Below are 21955 nucleotides of genomic sequence, written 5' to 3' on the forward strand. Positions count from 1 at the left end.
GAGTAAGTTTTTCCGCATCTCTGTTCTAAATGGCCTACCCCTTAGTCGTAAACTGTGTCCTCTAGTTCTGGACTCACTCATCAGCGGGAACATACTTCCTGCCTCCAGCGTGTCCAATCCCTTAATAATCTTATATGTTTCAATTAGATCCCCTCTCATCCTTCTAAATTCCAGTGTATACAAGCCCAGTCGCTCCAATCTTTCAACATATGACAGTCCTGAATTAGCCTTGTGAACCTACGCTGCACTCCCTCAATAGCAAGAATGTCCTTCCTCAAATTTGGAGACCAAAACTGCACACGATACTCCAGGTGGGGTCTCACCAGGGCCCTGTACAGCTGCAGAAGGACCTCTTTGCTCCTATACTCAATTCCTTTTGTTATAAAGGCCAGCATGCCATTCTTCACTGCCTGCTGTACCTGCATGCTTGCTTTCATTGACTGATGTACAAGAACACCTAGATCTTGTTGTACTTCCCCTTTTCCGAACTTGACTCCATTTAGATAGTAATCTGCCTTCCTGTTCTGATCACCAAAGTGGATAACCTCACATTTATCCACATTAAACTGCATCTGCAATACATTTGCCCACTCACCCAACCTGTCCAAGTCACCCTGCATTCTCATAACATCCTCCTGACATTTTACACTGCCACCCAGCTTCGTGTCATCAGCAAATTTGCTAATGTTACTTTTAATCCCTTCATCTAAATCATTAATGTATATTGTAAACAGCTGCGGTCCCAGCACCGAACCTTGCAGTAACCCACTGGTCACAGCCTGCCATTCCGAAAGGGACCTGTTAATCGCTACTCTTTGTTTCCTGTCAGCCAGCCAATTTTCTATCCATGTCAGTACTCTGCCCCCAATACCATGTGCCCTAATTTTGCCCACTAATCTCCTATGTGGGACTTTATCAAAAGCTTTCTGGAAGTCCAGGTACACTACATCCACTGGCTCTCCCTTGTCCATTTTCATAATTACATCCTCAAAAAAACTCCAGAAGATTAGTCAAGCATGATTTTTCCTTCATAAATCCATGTTGATTTGGACTGATCCTTCTACTGCTATCCAAATGTGTCATAATATCCTGTTTTATAATTGACTCCAATTTTAATTATAATTGATTAGGTCATGGTAGGAAACATAAGTAGGTTTGTTGGGAGAAGAACAGGTTGAAATCCTGTCCACCTAGGTCCCTTTCTCAAGCCTCATTGCTAATTGCTGCCACGACTTTCACTACCTTGACCTTTCCATTCCCCTCACTCACTCTATCTACCTTGTCCTGAGCTTGTTGCACTTCCATCACTGAGATCCAGTGCTGATATCCTCTGCAAGGGCAGTCCCGATGGTGGATCATGGGCAGGAAGTAGGTGTGGCATGTGCATGCCTGTAGGCTACATGGTTGGAAATTGTGGTGATGAGATCTTCTTAGCCAATGATCTGCACACTGAAGTCAGAGACAATGGCTAAATGTTTCATGATGGGATCATCGTTCAGGGGGAGGTATGAGGATGTGTACAAGGGTTGAACATTTGGCATCGGTGAGGCAGAGGTCAGTTCACCAAAACCTAACAACTCCAATCTTGTCAGTAAAGCGATGGTGTCAGAGGAATGTGAAGGGGTGAAGGTCATGAGGGGGAGTATGATTCAACCTTCAAGTTTATTTGCTATGTGTACATCAAAACATACAGTAAAATGTGTCATTTGTCTAACAAAACAAACACACCCGTGTTTGTACTGGGGACAGCCCACAAGTGTTGCCATACATTCCGGTGCCAACATAGCATGCCCACAATGCTTGGCAGAACAACAGAGAACACCGCAATACAGAACACAAAAATCAACAAAATGAGCCCTGTTCCTTCCTCCCTACCATGCACCAAGTGTTTAAACTGCAGGATTGGCCTCCAACTTCCATCTTTCTGCGCACACTGTGTACTCCCCAGTGGATTTGCAGACTCTGCTCCAGCCAACAACCTCAGACCCTGAACCTCCGACTCAACCCCTGGGCCTCAATCCTCAGCAACAATCCCAGGACACACAAATCGCCAAACACCAAGCTAAGAACTTTGGACTTGCTGATAAATGAAACCGCAAACACAAAACCTCAAGCTCCTGTCTCGCTGGTTTGCAAACCCAGGAGGTAATTGGAACACACATCTTCTGCCCATGCAGAATTGAATGGAAGCGCCTAGTGAAAAATACAGTGCTTGTTGACACCAGAGACACAGCAGCTGCTGAAAATCTTCAGCAGCACACACAGAATGCTGGAGGGGCATAACTTTAAGGTGATTAGAAGAAAGTACAGGGGGAATGTTGGAACTAAGTGTTTTATACAGACAGTGGTGAGTGCGTGGAACTCCCTGCCAGGGATGCTAGCAGAACCAGATACATTGTGGGCAATTAAAAGCTCTTAGATAGGCACATGGATGATAGAAAAATGAAGGTCTATGTAGATGGTTAGATTGACCTGAGGTTAAAAGGTCAAAAGAACATCACAGGCCAGAGGGCTTGTACTGTGCTGTTATATTCTATGTTCAAAATCGTCACGTCAGGCAGCAATGAATGAGGCAGACTCAGTAGAGCACGTACCAGTGGGGTACATCAAGGGAGTCATCAGTAATACCATACGGTTTGAATTATCTTTGAAATAACTCAAAAGTAAGATTGGAGGAGTGATGGCTCTCGTATATTCGGATAAATGACATGGCAGGCAAATCCATAAAATGACACTGGAACACCTTTAAGATTATTCAGATGCACTCTGGGTAGCTTACAATACGGGAGGAAACTAGGGTGGTTATGGTAGTTAACAGCACGCGGTTAGGCAGATGAAAGTTGGAGGCTGATCAGAAAACAGAAGGAATACTTCTCATGGAGACAGTTGCAATTAACAAGATGCTAAGTTAATTCTATACAAACAAGAGAAAATCTGCAGATGCTGGAAATCCAAAGCAGCACATGCACAAAATGCTGGAGGAATTCAGCAGGTCAGGCAGCATCTATGGAAAAGAGTAAGCAGGCGATTGTTCAGGCCGAGACCCTTCATCAGGACTGGAGAAAAAAGATGAGAAGTTAGAGTTAGAAGATGAACTGGGTGATGGGTAGAACCAGGTATGGGGAGGGGTGAAATAAAGAGCTGGGAAATTTATTGGTGAAAGAGATACAGGGCTGGAGAAGGGGGAATCTGATAGAAGAGGTCAGAAGGCCATGGAAGACAGAAAAAGCGGGAGAAGCACCAGAGGGAGGTGAAGGGCAGGTAAGGAGATAAGGTGAAAGAGGGAAATGGGAATGGTGAAGGTGGGGGGGCTTAACCAAAAGTTCAAGAAATCAATGTTCATACCATCAGTTTGGAGGCTACCCAGACGGAATATGAGGTGTTGCTCCTCCAACCTGAGTGTGGCCTCATTGTGGCAGCAGAGGAGGCCATGGTCTGACATGTCAGAATGGGAAATGGAATTAAAATGGGTGGCCACTGGGAGATACCACGATTTCTGATGGATGGAGCATAGGTGATCAGTGAAGCAGTCTCCCAATCTATGTTGGTCTCACCGATATACGAGAAGCCAGGCCAGGAGCACTGGATACAGTAGATGACCCTAACAGACTCACAGGGGAAATGTCGCCTCACCTGGAAGGACTGTTTGGGGCCCTGAATGGTAGTGAGGGAGGAGGTGTAGGGGCAGGTGTAGCACTTGTTCTGTTTGCAAAGGTAAGTGCCAGGAAGGAGATCAGTGGGGACGGATGAATCAACAAGGAAGTCACAGAGGGAGCAATCACTGGAGAAAGCAAAAAGTGTAAGGGAGGGAAAGATGTGCTTGGCGATGGGATCCCGTTGGAGATGGTGGAAGTTACAGAGAATTATGGGCTGGACGCAGAGGATGGTGGGTTGGTAGGTGAGGACAAGAGGAACCGCATCCCTGGTGGGGTGGTGGGAGGGTGGGGTGAGGGCAGATGTGTGCAAAGTGGAAAAGATGCTGTTGAGGGCAATTTGATGGTGGAAGAAGGGAAGCCTCTTACTTGGAAGAAAGAGGGCATCTCCTTAGTTAATATTTTACCTGGTAAGAAGATACTACTAGCACTTCTGTAAGGAAAATGCAGGATCTTATCAAAAGACTTCACAGTTTGTCGATCTCTGTATTTTTTCCTTTTTTATTGAGAGGGGGAAAGCCATCCTGCCTTGTTTTGGTCATTTGTACTGATGTCTTATCTGAGGCTTTGCATTAAAATGTATTAATAATGCTCGTTAAATACATGTATCGCTAATTAAACATTGATCTATTTGTTCCAACCAGATTAAAACAACCTACTGTCAAAAAATCCGGAGAATCATTCTACTTACAATTCCATTGTGGTACCAACAATATTTTTGAGAGTTTTCTCCAAAATAGATCCCTGATATAAAGAAAGTTTAGATTTGCATAAGTTGTATTTCATGACCTAAAATTAGCTCTAAGCACTTTTCAACCAATGAAATGTTTCAGTTGCTGTAGCCATCTGTATGTATAGTGCATGTACTGTACATTTCACAACTTCTTGTCATCCTTTCACACAGATTTTTTCTGTTGTTTATTATTATAAAGTAGCACATACTGTTATATCGTGATGGTCACCACAGATTAATAACAGAATATAAATGTTTCTGTATTCCAGTAACTGATGATTGGTCCTTCAGCTTGGCGACCCTTTGCTGTCTTCCCATTGAGGGTCCCACAGCTTGGATGGGAGCATATTTGAAATCAACACATATCAAATCATATTTGATTTGATCACAGCATCTGCAGTGTACTTTGTGTTTGCATATTTGAAATGTTATTTCTTTACCTGCACACACCAGACAGAGAAAAATGGTCACTTGTGTTTCAAAAATATGTGGCTATAAAGATGACATTTGATTAGATTCTAGAAAAAGAATGCAAAAGTACAGGTTATTTTTTGATTAACATGATCACCTAATATGGTGCAGCAAGATGTATTTATTAACTTAGTAATATGTTATAAAGACAAACAGTACAAAATGAATACAATCATAACTTAATGCTCCTTATTAATCAAAATTTGTATTGCATCTTTTTTCTAATCTTTTCTCCAAAATCTTTGGAGCAATGTATCTAAAAGAAATTAATATCAGCTTCATTTCCTAATTTGCATTGGATTTTCTGTTGTTAGGTATTGGACTGTGTGCATTTACACTGGCTGGTAAAGGTTATGGCTTCCACTTGCAGGAATGAATGCGTCACTGAGCCCAAGCCTGTGTCAGAAAGGAGTTTTTTAAAATAGCATTATTGAGAATCCTTCAAATAATGTCACATTAGAAAGGCACTCAAGTCATTAATCATATGTCAGGTCTGAGCTGTCAGGTGGCTTAAATAAATTTGTGATACACAAATGATTCATAATTATTCAATTAAAAGCTGAATTTGTTTTCTCCATTCGTTTGATTAATAAGAGCAAGCTCTTATGAGCTGAAATTATGGTATACAGACGGTTGTGTATGATGGTTTTAAGAATGAGAATAAGGGATTTTTGAGGTTTTCTTTTCAGTTTCTTTTCAAACTTGATTGACCACAAAATATGCAAAGCATCACAAAAACAAGACAATTCCTTAATAATAAAATAAAATTGCTTTAAACGTTCCATCAAGCACTTAATGATGATAACTAGGAACACCAAAAACTCTGCAGCTGCTGGAAATCCAGAGCAATTCTGGAAGAACTCAGTCAGTCAGACAGCATCCATGAAAATGAACAGTCATCGTTTTGGGGTGTGACAGTCTTGGCCCAAAACACTGACTGTTCATTCATTTCCATAAATGCTGCCTGACCTGCAGACTTCCTCCAGCATTTTGTGTGTGTTGCTAGCATTACATCTTTTTTTCTAATCTTGACTTCAAAATCTTCTGGATGTAGTTTCATTGAGACATCTGAAAATTTTTATCTTTACAAACATTAGCATTTTTTAATGATTGTGTCTTATACCACTCTGCAAGTACCAGGTCTTTGCTGGATATAATAAAATACAGTAACCACATTGAGTTGCCCATCATCCTAACTTAGAAATATAGCACTGTTTCTGCATAGTGACTAGATCTAAATCCTGGCATTCCCAACCCAACATCAGTGTTGAAATATCTTCAATGCAAGAATGTCAATGATTCAAGGCAATAGCTCATTGTTGAAATCAGAGTCAGGTTCATTATCACCAACATATGTTGTGAAGTTTGTTTATAGCAGCAGTGCAGTGCAATACATAAAATGTTCTATAAATTATTATATAAAACTCATACTAGTGAGGTAGTGTTCATGGGTTCATTGTGTGCTCAGAAATGTGATGGTGGAGGGGAAGAAGCTGCTCCTTGTCTGCCACAAATAGTGACGGACAATAAGTAGAACTGTAGTGCAATCACTCGAGTTGAGTGTGGTGTTCTCCGGAGGGGTTGTCTGTTGGTGGATCCTCAAGTGGCTGCAGAGGCTGATCCAGGACATTGTGTGGGCAAGAGTAATGGTGGATGTGGTAAGTAGTTGAGTGTTTTGGTTGTTCAGTTTCTCCTTTTGCAACTTCATCTTGTTGATGGATGACAGATACTGGCCTTGCCAGTGATAGCATTTCACATTTAAAGCACAAAAACCCCCCCAATAAATTACCATTAGTTAGCAAAAACCTGATATTAAATTACCAGTTCCAAACCTCCATCACTCTTTGTACTTAGATGTGTTCCCTAACTTCACTGAAGCAGCTGGCTATATTTTTATACCCGTGCTCTTTAATCTTAAACTCAGCAACATATGATGATTGATGCTCTAAATGTTTGTTGGCAGAAGCTTTTTAAGATTGAAACCATTGGATTTTATTATCAGTAATGATTTAATGAGCCAAGGAGCAATGGTGTGTAAATGGATTAATTTCAATAAGGACATCAACAGACATGGTGCAGGGTAAACTGGAAGGAGTTACGGTACTAATCAGCCATTATTTCAATGAAACATCCCCAGAGGATTGTTTCTTTTATTTATTTTAGTAGTCAGGAGAAAAGGAATTTAACATCAATGTGCTTACTCATTTAACTATCACATGGGCATTTATCACCACAAATTTGTGTGTCCTTGTTGGCAATTTAGCTGTGAAAAGAAATGCTGTTGGACATTTGGGACTCTACCAAGAATACCAAGATTAGCTTTGATGAAGTGGTTGAAATTCACCTGAGAGCTTTTTGTTAAGTTCCTATTATGGAGGTGAAGGCAATTTGCAAAATGTAGGTGTTTTCTGTCAAACCAAATCTTATTGATAGTAAAATGAATAACATTTGGAGTTAGATTAGCAAGTTGTATGGCTTGCATTTCTCCACGTGTTACATCCATTTCTGCAGGACTGTATTTCTAAAACCACGACAGTAAAAAATAGCTCTGGAATCTTTACTGGTGAACCAGTTCACTACTTCTGTCAACCCATTTAGGGTTCCTTGTCCTCTAGGATTGCACTGACCTTCCAGAAATTGAAGGTTAATTTCCTGTACAGTCCTGTGAAAGTTTCTGTTGAAAAATCATGTGTGAGCTTTTAAATTTTATTTTCTTTATGGGGAGGGTGATTGTGGAAAAATTAATTGGCTCTAAAATTCTGTGGGTTGTGTATGGCTGCTTGATCATACCCAGTTGTATGCTTATCGTTATATGGGCCGAGTGATATACATTCAGGTTACATTGAAATAGATTTAGAAAATATAGTTTTAGTGAATGGACCAGGAGCAATATTTTGATTCACTTGGGGATGAAAATCTTTAGGGAAGATTCAAGTTTATTTATCACGAGTACATCGAAACATATTCTGGAATGCTTTGCATTAACAACCAACACACCCGAGATTGTGGTGGGGGCAGCCCGCAAGTGTCGGACAGAGCACAACAAGCAACAAAACAACAACAGCGATAGAAGCCACATTCACACCCGCACAACCCTTTAACCCCAGGAAAGGCTCTCATCTTCGGCTTCCAGCAGACTCAGACCTGCAGGCATTGGGCTTCAGTTCCCTCAGTGGACTCGGCTCCAGCTGAAGAAAGGCTGCATTTTAGGAAACTGAAAAGATACTTGACTGGGTGGATTAGAATTAAAGTTCATGGATTAACTAGTAAATCAACAATTCCATAGATGGATTTGCACTATTCCAGCTGTACAGGTGCTCCTGACTTTCACTTTACTGATGCTGCACAGGCCTGGGATATTGGGACCTGAATTATTTTGCCGAATAACGCATCCTCTGATGAAAGTTTCCCTTTTTTTAATATACCCATTGCTGTGAAGTATGATTTGTGAAAGATTCTTAGAATCCATAAGTTGTATTATGCTTGATTAGAAGTAAATTGCAGTAACAAATTCTAACAGCGTGCAGGTCTTCCCTGGGTTATGGCAGGGTTTCGTTCATGAAAGCCAAGAGACACATTTAGAAATGGGTTCCAGTTCTCAATACCTTCTTGTGCAACTGAATCCTCAATTCCCTCACTTTCAAGCCCCAGTCAGTTCAGTTCAGCAAGAACGTCTACCCCACAATCTCCATCAGCACAGGTTCACCACAAGGCTGTGTACTTAGCCCCCGCTCCTACTCACTTTACACTGATCACTGCAAGGCTAAGCAGAGCTGTAATGCCATATTTAAGTTTGGCAATGACACCACTGTTGTTGGCTGATTCAAGGGTGGTGACAAATCAGTACATAGGGTGGAGATGGAAAATCTGGCTAAATGGTGGCACAATAACAACAACCTCAGACTGAATGTCAACAAGACCAAGGAGATGATTATTGACTTCAGAAGGAGGAAATCAGGGGTCAGTGAGCCGGTCTTCATCAGGGGATCAGAGGTGGAGAGGGTCAGCAACTTTAAAATTCCTCAGTGTTATCATTTCAGAGGATCTGTCCTGGGTCCAGCATGTAAATGCCATTACAAAGAAAGCATAGCACCGCCCCTACTTTCTTAGAAGTTTGTGAAGATGTGCCATGTTATCTAAAACTTTGACAAACTTCTATAGATGTGTGGTAGAGAGTGTATTGACTGGTTGCATCATGGCTTGGCATGGGAACACCAAGGCCCAGGTACCTAAAAGCCGACAAAATGAATTCAGCCCAGTCTGTCACGGGTAAAGCCCTGTCCTCCATTGAGCACATCTACATGGAGCACTGTTGCAGAAAAGCAGAACCCAATATCAAGGTCCCCTACCATCCTGGCGATGCTCTCTTTTTGCTGCTACCATCAGGAAGAAGGTACGGGACCCACACCAGCAGGTTCAGGAACAGTTAATACCTCTCAATAGTTGGCGCGTGGCCTAGTGGGCAAGGCATCAGACTAGTAACTGAAGGTCACTGGTTCGAGCCTCAGCTGAGGCAGCGTGTTTGTGTCCTTGAGCAAGGCACTTAACAACACATTGCTCTGCGACGTCACCGGTGCCAAGCTGCATGGATCCTAGTGCCCTTCCCTTCGACAACATCAGAGGCATGGAGAGGGGAAGGCCTGCAGCCTGGGCAACTGCCAGTCTCCCATACAACCCTGCCCAGGCCTGCACCCTGGAAACTCCAGGCGCAGATCCATGGTCTCTCGAGACTGACGGATGCCACCACCAATACCTCTCAACCATTAGGCTCAGAAAAAGAAGGGATAACTTCATTTGCCCTGTCAGTGAACTGTTCCCATTGATCTGGGCTCACTTTCAAGGACTGTTCATCTCATGTTCTAGATATTTATTACTTATTTATTTGTTATTATTATTAATTATTTTTGAACTTCCACAGATTTTTTTGCCCATTCATTGTTGTTTGCCCTGTTGAATGTGATCTTTTATTGATACTATTGTCTTTCTTGTACTTACTGTGATTGCCAGCAAGAAAATAAATCTCAGGGTTGTATACAGTGACATGTATGTACTTTGATAATAAATTTACTTTAAACTTTGAATCTTTTTTGATATTCTAAATAATAAAGCTGATATTGCTGAAATAATAAAGCCCATCTTGGGACAATAATATATTTTAAAAAGATTTATTGTAGACAAAATTTTAAATGCTATAGATGGTTAATAAAAAGAATAATGTTGGCCCGGATTATTGATTTATTTGTTTGTTAATTTATTATGTTGAGATTCAGTGTGGAATACGCCCTTCTGGCCCTTCAAGCTGTGCTCACCAGCAACTCCCGATTTAACCCTAGCCAAATCACAGAACAATTTATAATCACTAATGTCTTTGGACTGTGGGAGGAATCTGTATCTCCTGGGGAGGATATATAGACTTATTACAGATAACTTCAGAATTGAACACAGAACTCTGACACTCTGAACTGTAATAGCATTTTGCTAACCACTATGCTACTGTAGCATTGTGTCCCTTCACTGGATTCACAAACTGGATATCAATGTGTTACCTAGAATGTGTTCTTCTGGATTTGATGTGCCAAAGTTCAAGAATAGTCACCTGCAGCAGCCAACAAGTCCAGTTGCTAGGTCGCCCAAGTGCTTGTTCGTGCTGTACGTAAGAGAAGTGTTTGGAATCTGTGATAAGGAACAAAGGACAATTTTTAATTAATTTTGTTATGCAACGTGCTATATAAAGATAGCAACATACATGTACCACTAGATTCTGAAGTATCACAAATAATTCAGATGAAAGTAAATATCTTATGGTACATAATAATTGCGGAAATCATAATATACACAGTATTTACATAAAATCAGATTATTTATAAGCAGTAATTATGGCATGGCACATCACCAAATTGACTTAGATGAAATGTAACAAAATAAGGTTTGCAGCAGAGGAATATAAATATCATAAACTTTATTTCAAGTGATTTTGCTTGATTACAGCCTTGTGCACTGTAATAATATCGTGAAGAACTGATACGGTGATAGCTACTTTGAAATTTGAATTTTAACCTTTGCACACCTCAAAGTCCCAAAGTAGTCAGTTCCTAGGAGTAACTTCAGTAAACACAATTGCAAAATGGACTGGCACATATTCCAGATTATTGACTGTTATTCTAATTAATACCCCTATATGTTGGGTTTTATTTTCTTTTTTATTGAGTCACACAACACAAAAGCAGTCCTTTAGATCACAATAGCTATGATATCCGGCAAGTACCTATTTACTTAAATCCGAATTACCAGCATTTGGTACTTGGCCTTCAATACAAGTGATGCAAGTGTCCATATACAAACTTACTAATCACACATTTACTTCGAACCCTCATTTTAAAATGAGACAGGTTTAAAGGAGATGCTGTGATCTGACATGGTGTTCAATGTGAAATTTGTCCAATAGGGACCTTTAAGGTATCTGTCATGAGGGAAGGTGGGTGGGAATGAAGGATTGGTAAAAATCTTTAAAGGGAATCAACCCATTGCAAGAATCGAGCATTAGATCCCCTGGCTATGGAGCAGATCAACTGGTCTGATTTAAGTTGTACCAACTCAAGCTTCAATGATTGATTCTGTATGACAGCCAGATTTGTTGGTTGTAATGCAAATGAATGGTTTTGTGATCAGATGCATCCAAAGGATTGAACAAATTTAGTGTTTGACACCAACCACATATTAAGAGCCAATTGGAGTTTACATTTACATTTTATGATGAAATTACTTTGTAAACTGCACCAAAAATAGTGCCAGTTACAAAATTTCTAGGCCTCAAGTTTCTTTGAGCAAGGATATTGTTTTGGTGTATAGCTTTTAAAATTGATTTTATTATATTACTTTGTTCTATCGTGAACACCTGCAAGAAAATGAATCTCAGGGTAGGATTTGGTGACATAAATGTACTTTGGTAATAAATTTACTTTGAACTTCAAAGTAATTGCTTGGCTCGGTCAGGAGATGTTGAGCTTTCTTAGCACATTACCAATCAATATCAGTGAAGCAGTCACGTAAAATATGGGGTACTTTTCCCTCTGAATTATAGGGTTGAATTTTTAATCTTGTCTGGTTTTGTGAGTCAGTTATTCATTCCTCCCAAATGAATGAGCTATAGTTTAATCCAAAATGTTTTCCCACCTCACTTAGTTAATTATTTCAAGAGTCTCTGTCAGGTTGTAAAAAGTGCCCTCTGGTTGTTTCCTTCTCCATTTGTTACACGTTGAAGGTTAACTTTAACTATTGATAACTGTCAGATTTATTCTTGTAATTTGTATGTTTGCACGGATTAAAAGGAACTCTTAATGAACTGTGACCTGCAAAATATATCAAATTTTATTGTTGTGAAATTTAGGAGCCCTGAGAGAGATTAAGAAGAATTTCAGAATTTGTAGAAGTTTGCTTTTAGTGTTTGATATCAACAATAGTACAAGTTTTAGAAACAAATATATTTTCTAGTTTTGCCTTCCTCTTCAGCAAATCTAATGAACCACTCTGGTACTTTAAATTCAAATCATTGGTTCATCTTTTTTCAAAAAAACAAGTTTTTATTAAGCTGTTTTGGTAAATAGAGTTTGCAAAACTATAGTTTACTGCCTATCACGTGAAATAATCCATCCATCCTAAAAGCTCAGCATAATGTCATTTTTGTATTAATTTACTGATTTTCATTGGAATCCAGTACAGCTTGGGAGTTTCATATTGAACCGATAGTATATTCCCAGTGTTGGTAGTAGAATGTGTGAAATGACTGCTTAAAGGAATTTGTATGTTTTCCATTAGAGTGACGGACTTTTTAATTTATTTTTATAAGGTCATTCCATACAGTCAGCGGACACATGCAGTATTCGCCATGTTCCAGTCAGATCGCTTTTCCAGAAAGCCTTAGGGGAGGGGCGGTGGAGGGCATAGTTCACAGCCACTGACAGCAGCTGTCTAGGGGAGAACTGCCTTTACAAACGACTCTGCCACTGTGTTCGATCAGAAGTTTAAAAGGTCTCATGAGTACTTTCTTATTTTTGTAGGAATACTGGCAGGTGTTTGGATAAGCAGAGACAACGTTGCTTCAATATACATCATCACAGAAGTTTTTGCCCTAATGTGTTAGATGACTAATTGCCCCTATTGATTACTTAGGGCACATTAGCTGATTGGATTTGTTTAATATGATTAGGTTAAAATTGAAAATGCTCAACTCTTTTTATTTAATGCGAGGAATATTCACGCATTCAGCTTGTGTGGTCTATTTTCCAGCCATTTTTTAAAAATGTCAAACAGGGTACACTATTAACAGACATTCTCCATGTTATTTTTCTTCATATCTTGTATAATAGCGATGCCCTTTATTCCTCGTCCAGTCATGCGCACTGACAGGAGTGGTCTCAGACTGAGATGACTGGAAGTCAATCTTTCAACACTTTTTCGAGCTTGCTTTTCCCGCGGAACTATTAACTGTGTGTTTTAGTCTGTCCCAACCTAGTGGCACTACGAGAGAATTACAGGGGGCTGGTGCTTTTTAAAAAATATTCCTCCTCCCTCTGTTCTTGGCTGTGAGAGGAGAAATTCATTGACTGAGAAAAGCTTCAGGGATTGTATCTGTAGTCTTTAGTTTAATTTCTGTATGGGGTTTGGATCCTGGGGATTACGGAGCAGTGTAGAGAGAGGGAGAGAGAAAAAACAAGTAGCATCTCGCCGTAAAATGAAGACTGGATACTGATTTTTTTTTTGTTTTTTGGAAAGCGGTGTCTGATATATATTTTGGAGTTTGGAGCAGTCAGTTTCTGGTGTGGAAGGAGAAAGGACCCGAAGATCTGGACCAGCGGTGCTAATCGACCTGGAGTTGCTGTTTAACCAGCAGACATGCTTTTATCTGTCTCTGAGACGTCGTCACATGGATTCAGCCTTTGATGGTATCTCGATTATATGCCGACAGCCCTGGATTTCGGAATAACTGGAGTGCCCTCGTTTCTTTTAATAGACTAAACATAGGATGAGTGAGGAAGCAAAGAAAAATGGTTCAAAGCCCTCCCACAGGAAGAAGAAGGGTAAAAAGGTAAACGGGACTTAAAAAAATATATACGTATATACACATTCGATTTATTGTCCACTTGCCTGTTGAATTCCTAAGACAAAGTTTAGCGCATCCAATAGACCATACAGTTTAAATTCGGAGAAAGAACTTGCTAGAATGGTTGCTGGTTTTGTTTACGCCTGGTGCTGATGGGTGTGTTCGCTGAAGGGCTTTTAAATAAGACTCAAGTAGGAATGGTACTTGCGTGAGGCAACGTTATAAAATTCATTTGATCAGCATTTAAACCGGTGCAACATGTCCACCTGTTCGCCGGTTCTGCCTTTATTGGTAATTGCAATGTCTTGCCTGGATAGCCTTTTGTTGCGTTGCTGCTCATATCAATACGAGAAAGCGACAATATTTCTACTGAGAGCGTCGATTGTTGTCAGAGCAAAATTAAAGTAAATTGAGAATAAGATTTTTGCCCAAGTCATCCAGTCTTTCTAGCGTGAGAAACAGATTGAGGCTGTTTGATGGGAATCTGTGGTTTCCCCGTTTCCCAGTTGGAATGATGGTTGACTTTGAGGAACTAAACAGGGAAACGTATGAAGTCGGCGCAGCAGGGGTTAATAATCAGAATAGACAAAGGTACTGGAAGATTCGTCCTTCGAGTTTATTGTAACTGCCTTACTGAATTTGGAATGTGGTTTGAAACCGAGATTTTTGTTTCAATTAGGTGGATTTCAATAACAATTCCTACTGTACTTAGCACTTGGAATGCCAAAAGGACATCTCCGGTTAAAAAAAACTCCACCCATCCTTTATCCCAACAACCTCTAATGATCTCGTTTTAGTGACCGAGATCGTGAAGAACCATTGAACCCGAACCATGGCAATCTCATTGTTTGCAGTTTGAAAATAATGAGCTCATCCAAGAGTAAAAAAAAACTCCATATATGTCTTCTAGGTGAATTGTATATTCTGCTGGATATTTCCAATGCTCTTGCAAAGGGCGAAGTATTTTACCTGATGGAATTATTAACCGTAAAGCTACCAGCAATTCAGTGGACATCATTTTCAGACTCGCTGATGGGCGTTTCCTTTCTATATCCATTAGTCATCATTTTATTTTCTTTGTAATCCTATTATAAAATTAATTATGAAACACTATGGAATAATGAGCAAAGTTTTCCAAGCTCGGCTGGTGTCCATTAAAGGGTTGATTTATAATCAGCTCAGATGTTTTCCTATTTTCTATCTCAATAAATATGGCATTTATTTTGTTCTTTTATATACAGTATTTCTTAAAACTCCGTTTCTTTTTTGAGATATATAGAAGACCTTCAGTGCGTACTTGATAATGTATTCAACACATTTGCATTCTATTAATTTCCCATTAGAAATAAATAACAGTGTAATATCCACATTATCTGACAAGTTATGTCTTTATTAATATATTTGGAAGTGAAAAAGCATAACTAATATTGTACATCATGAAACTGTGAATCTCTTCATACCAGGCAAAATGTTGGGTGTGGTTTTCACATAGGCATTTCAGTCTTATGCAGGATGCAATTGAATAGGAACAAAAGTGATTTCATACTAGTTTGCACTGGATGAATTCTAAGTTAATGTTGCACGAAAAAGCTCAAACGATGGACTTTGAGATCCTGTTGTTAGTTTTCCCAGTATTTATGACCGCAAAACCTTTTTATTATTTTTGGATTTTCAATGAAAACTCAAGACTGGAAGTGCAGTATTTAATTGAATAAAGATTTCACAAAAACCTGTAACAAGATTGGTTGTTAATATCATGATGTACTTTCGTACTCTCGCTTCCTATTTCTGTACCTTCTGACCACTGAGGCACTCTGGCATAGGTTGTGCTGTGTCATGGAAAACATGAGGTACATACAGGCTGCTGTATTTGCCATGATTAGCATGTGAGAGAAATTTTGATAAAATTGGTTATCATACCAGAACATGTTAATGGAGGGAACATGCTTGTTGAGTCACATGGACACTTTGTTCTGTGATTTCTTAATGCTCTAACCTTAAGTCTGGTTACAAGTTAAGTAGGAATGCAAAATATCTATGGTACGGATATAAACTTTCAGCCAAATTGGTCTGTGCTGGTACTGAAGCTTTGCATAAACCACTTCCAACTCTGCATACCCCTCCCTTTATCCCATATTATCACTTTTCCCATCACCTTTAAGGATTTAACAGAGGTTACTTCAATTTATTAATTTTATCTGCGCCACACAATCCATGGAGTAATTAATCTACTGAGCAAGAATCAGATGAGCTGAAACTGAATGCCGTAGGACGCAAGGCAGATATCTCATCTGAGCCCATCCCGCTTCTACTGCTCAGACCGCTTGCAACACTAAGTACAAAATGGAGGCTAGTGATGGGATGGCAAGGTACATGATATGGCACATTCATTTTGACATATGTGGTAAAATGAAGCTGTTTTTAAACAGGTATGAAATGAATTAAAAGCAACACACACAAAATGCTGGAGGAACTCAACAGGTTAGGCAGCATCTATGGACAAGAGTAAATAGTCGACATTTCAAGCTGAGACATTTCATCAGGAATTATATTTTTTTCATAATAAATTTAATTTTGGAGATGAAAATTTTACAGTTTTGTGTACCCCACATCCCTTCCCCCTCCTAGTGGTTCTTTCTTCCTCAGTTCACCTTTCTCACTTCCTTCACCCATGCATCTAGCCATCTGAGTTTTTCTCTCCCTTGCCAACCCTCCCTATCCCCTCCCCATTTTGCCATCATCCCCCACCTCACCTGGTTCTACACGTCTCTTCTCAGTCCCTATTTCAGCCCTTCTGGCCATGCTGTCTCACTGCTTCCATTGGGAAGGAGATGCAGGAGCCTCATGTCCCACACCATGAGGTTCATAAATAGTTATTACCCCTCAACCATCAGGCTCTCGAATCAGAGTGGATAACTTCTCGCCCCAATACTGAATTATTCCACAAACAATTAACTAATTTTCACGGACTCTACAACTCATGCTGTAAGTATTACTTATTATTATTTTTTGTAATGGCAGTTGTCTGATGCACATTAGTTGTCTCTCTTTGTAGTTTTCATTGATTCTCTTGTATTTCTTTGTTCCACTGTGAATGCCTGCAAGAAAATTAATCTTGGGGTAGTATACTGTGACATATGCATACTTTGATAATAAATTTGAACTTTAAACTCATCTTTCCAGCTGGAGTGTCCAGCAGGTTGTTTTTTCACTTAGTAATGTGGGTCTAGGGAACTTGGATACTTTCTGTGGCATGTAATTGTTCTCATGATCTTGATCATGGTGATGTCTCGGTGAATATGCCTTTTGATTTGTTGAATGACAGCATTATGGAAGGGAAAAAAGACATGAATTGTTTAGTGCTGGCCCTTCTGTCAAAGGCACACAAGGCAGCCTGGTACTTGAGGCTAATGTTTGTGAGGCAATCATCTGAAAGATGCATTTGGAGACTAGAGACCTTAAAATAAACAAGGCAAAACTCATCTGATTCACCTGCCTAAGATGTGATATCTCAGGATGCTTAAATAAAACTGTCGGTTGGCTTTCTGAAATATTATAAAATATTATAACTGCTATATTAACTCTTTGTGTGTAAATGCACTTGAGAACATTAGGGCAGCCGTTCCTTCAGATCAGATAATTGCTGATCTGTATGTTAACCCCATTCATCCATCTTGCTTTCTTGACTCAAAATTCTTGCTGAACATTGTAACAATTATAGTTTTGAGTTTTCTTCCAATTGAATTAGGGGGTTGGGTGCTGAAGGAGAAATAAATTCCAATATTCTTCTAATCTTTGTGTTGATCAAAGACCTCTGATAGCACTTCTAAAATTCTTAATATTTTAACATGCAGGTCTTTATTATTTACTCCCACCCAAATAAAATGGATTTCCTTTCCCCAGTCTAATTTTGAATTTTAATAATTTCTGATCTGCCTATTGCTTCCCCCAGATATCCTCCTCCTTCCATTTCTTCTATTGTCCACTCTCCTCTCCTTTCTTCTCTAGCCCTTGACCTTACTCACCCATTTGACCACCTATCACCCCTCCAGCTAGCTTCTTTCCCTTCCCGCCCCACCTTTTTTTATTCTTCCCCCTTCCTTCTGAGTCCTGAAGAAGGGTCTTGGCCCAAAACGTCAGCTGTTTACTCTTTTCCATTGATGCTAATTGACCTGCTGAGATCCTCCAGCATTTTGTGTATATTGCTTTGGTTTTCCAGCACCTGCAGATTTTCTGGTGTTTGTAATCTTGAATGATTTTAAAAACAACTTGGTGTTCTGAACTCAAGTGCAATTGTGATCCTTATAATTTAAGATGTTGGAAAAGATTTGTAGCTTGGGCATTATAATACAACCCTCGAGCAATTGGACATAGCATTGGGCTGCCAAGTTCTTTTGTCCTTCCACTTCGTCTTGGATTTTGAATATGTATAGAATTTCTCGCTTTGGGCCACTAGGCAGATATTGGGCTGTTGGATATTTTGCTGGTTTGTGCTTTTGTGAACTGCTTTTAGCTGTGATTAAACATGGGCTGTAGATGCCACATGTATGATGTGACGTAGATAAATGATGATCAACTGAATTTACAGTTAATTTTTGACATTTCCTTGTGTTCCAGTTGGAAGTTTTATCAGTAGTTACTGGTTTGCAAATTTGCAACAAAGTGAAAGTGCAATTTAGAACATAGAACATAACAGCACAATACAGGCCCTTCAGTCCACAATATTCTACCAACCTTTTAACCTACTCAAAGATCAAATCTAACCCTTCCCTCCTACATAGTGCTCCATTTTTCTATCACCCATGTTCCTATCTACAAGTTTCTTAAATAAGCTAATGTATCGGCTTCTACCACCTCCTCTGGCATGGTGTTCCATGCACCCATCACTCTGTTTTTTAAAAAAAAACTTACCTCTAACATCCCACTATTCTTTCCTCTAATCACTTTAATATTATGCCCCTTGTATTTGCCATTTATACCCTGGCTATACCCTATCCACTTGATCTATGCCTATTATCATCTTATACACCTCTATAAAGTATCCTCTCACTTTCCTTTGCTGCAGGGAGGAAAAGGCCCAAGCTTGTGACAGATCTGGACTGTCTTGGCAATTGATTTTTGGCAGTTATGGCATTGTGTGTATCTGGGTTTGGATGATTGGATAGGTGTAAAACCTGAACTTTGTCAGAAACCACAAATCATGTTCCTCTCTGATCACTGGCTTTCAACTTACCATTCCTTCTCACATTTGCAATGTACATGGGTCTTGGCTGGGCTACTACCATTCCTCATGCAGAAGTATAAAGAGAGGATTCGGAGGCAAATTGGACAGTCTGGGCTATTAAGAACTTTAAACTAGTTTGGTTTAGCAAGTCTGACTTGTATCTTAAATTTCAAAATCTTTCCCAGCTTCATGACAGCTGATCTGTTTTAGTTGTAGTAAACTTCACGGAAAGTTCAACCTGTCTTTATATCATGTACCTACAAGAGAAACATGATCTCCTTCCCCCACCTCCCACTTGTGTGTGTAATAACTGGAACAAATTAAAATAGCCATTTTCCAGCATGCAATAACAAATGAGACGATTATAAGAGAAACCTAATCCAGCTGGGTCTATAATTAAGTACTTTCAGCTAGTAAAAAGGATCCACGGGAAAAATATTGGTATACTGAATAGGGACAGGAATGAGCCCTTTTGATCCTTGAGCCTTTTCTATCATTACATGAAGTTATGGCAGATTTGTACTTTAACTTCATTTACATATCTTGACTTCCTCTTGTCGAAGAAAGATTTTTCAATTTATTTTGGAATTTATTTTCAAATGACACAACCTCAATGTTTAATTTTGGAGAGAAGAAAAATAGCAGGTTTGGCATTTTATTTGTGTGGAGGAACCTGTATGCCAAATGTGCCATCTTTGAGAATGGTTGGTGGTACTTGCATCTTGAGCTTTCAAGTCAAGTATAGGATCACGACATGGATTCAATTTATGGTGTTCATATGCTTTACGTTCTTCTGTCTTTCTTTGGAACCATAGATAACAGTGGAATACTGCAGAAACACTTGGCTTCCTGTCTCACTAGGACAGCTTGCTGGTCACTACTTAATGCCAGGGTAAAATAGTGCAGATGCTCTACTTATGAATTACAAATTTTAAAAAGTGCTGGAAATACACAACAGATGAGGCAGCATCTGTGCAGAAATGAACAGCGTGCTGGCAATGGCCTGAAGCACTAACTTGTTTTCTCTCTCAACATGTGCTACTTGGCCTGCTGAGAATTTCCAGCATTTTTACCACTTGCTTTGCTTCAAGAATGAATGTTGGCTACACATAGTATTTTAAATAATCCATTTTCCTGGCTCATAGGCCTCTGGCTTCCCTCTCCTGAAGTTTACTATCAGTTTCTTGGTCCCATTGACATTGAGTGAGAGTTAATTGTTATTACACTACTCAGACTGATTTTCAGTCTCCCTCCTGTATACTGATTCATCAGCACCTTTGATACAGCCCACTACAGTGGTGTCGTCAGCAAACTTGTATGCACATTCCTGCCTGCAGTGAACATACGGAATTAACAGCACATGAAGATCAAATGGTTTGACAAGCCAATGATAATTGACTGAAGTTTTCAGTAAGATGGCAGTGCGTGTGGATGCAGCGGCCTTTCCGGGTTGAACCAAAGGTGTAATTGTTCGATTGTTACATCTTTTTTGCCTTTGCAAGACACTGCTGCATATCAAGAGCATCAAGTACTATAAATATACCCCATCAACAAGTTGCTTGAATCCAGAAGAGCTAGATTTGGTGCGGGCTTTGTTGCTGCCTGCTGCAGGAAGGTGTTGGAGTCTGTGTGCGAAAGCACTGTGCAGTGTAACATACAGACAGAGAGATTGTCTTGATGTAGTTCTTGTGATTGCAAGACCCTGCTGGACATTGGTAATACTGCAAGTCTGATTCAATGATTTATTGGCACGACTGATGTCAGAGGAGCAGCGTGGCCTCAGTTCTGGTGAGGACCAGGCTCTCGTGCCCTTTGCGGCTGCCCAGGGGAGGACATGCCGGAGAGCGGTGCGGCGAGGTGCAGGTGCTAGGTTGGGAGCTGCCCCCTCCCGTCAGTGCTGTTGTCCGGTGTTTGGTGGAAGACGAGCTGGACTACGTTAGTCTACAGCTGCACTAGCACACGACGATCAGATTGCTGTGGGCTTGTACTTGCTGACAATGTCCCGTGACCATAAATCTATAGGACATGACACCCAGGGACTGTATTACTCTTTTGTGTGTGATGGAATGTTTATTCTGTCATTATTATTATTATATACGCTGTATGCGCCTTGTTCTCTGTATAACTGTTGGTACAGTGTTTTGCATTTGTTTTGTTTGTGGAACACTTTTTTGGTTTGGCTGTATTTATTGGTATTCATGCATAGTTGAACGAGAATTGAACTGAACTGATTATCATCTACAATCCCCAGTCTAATGTTGTCTTCTGGAAAAGGTAATTAAAAATTAAACGGTGTTGGGTCAGAAACGAGTAATACTCTTATAGAAGGAATGGAATGAGAAATACTACTCTGTATAATGCAATGCAAAATAAGAGGATCTCCGAAAGAAGTGAATAATGTGTTTACAGGTTTGGGAGGACTGACCAGTGAGAGAGCATTTGGAGACTTTGATGGAAATCGCCTAGAAATAAAATTGGGATTTTTTTGAAAATAACCTTCATGATGATCTTAAGGAGAAAATGACATTTCATAGACGTAGGAACGATGCTGATGTGGTTGCTTTGCAGGAACCTGCACAGGGGCCTCTTCCTGTGTACAACTCCTCTGTAGCTGAAGATTTTCCTGAAGAGTGACCACAAAATGCACATCATTTTGGGATGGTCTGGGAGCATTGGAGACAGTTACCCTGTTAATAGAATAATTGCCTCAGGTTATTTCAAATTCAGTGTAAATTTTTTAATAATGTATTTGTATGTCACCATGGCATTTACAG

The 21955-nt window shown here is 39.8% G+C and overlaps 1 protein-coding gene across 4 annotated transcripts in view; it reads left to right on the forward strand.

Moving 5' to 3' along the window:
* ank3b (ankyrin 3b) overlaps nt 1–21955 on the forward strand; it is a 615939-nt gene that overhangs the window by 94383 nt on the left and 499601 nt on the right. Inside the window, exon 1 of one of the 4 annotated variants that reach the window (XM_059947386.1) lies at nt 13566–13942. The exons of the other annotated variants lie outside the window; for them this stretch is intronic. Within the exon in view, the coding sequence (XP_059803369.1) occupies nt 13880–13942 (63 nt within the window). The 5' untranslated portion in view covers nt 13566–13879. Of the gene's footprint in view, nt 1–13565; nt 13943–21955 lie in introns of those variants that run through there. 4 annotated transcript variants of the gene reach the window in all.

Source organism: Hypanus sabinus, chromosome 22 (assembly GCF_030144855.1).
Source record: "Hypanus sabinus isolate sHypSab1 chromosome 22, sHypSab1.hap1, whole genome shotgun sequence".
Taxonomy (NCBI): Eukaryota; Metazoa; Chordata; class Chondrichthyes; order Myliobatiformes; family Dasyatidae; genus Hypanus; species Hypanus sabinus.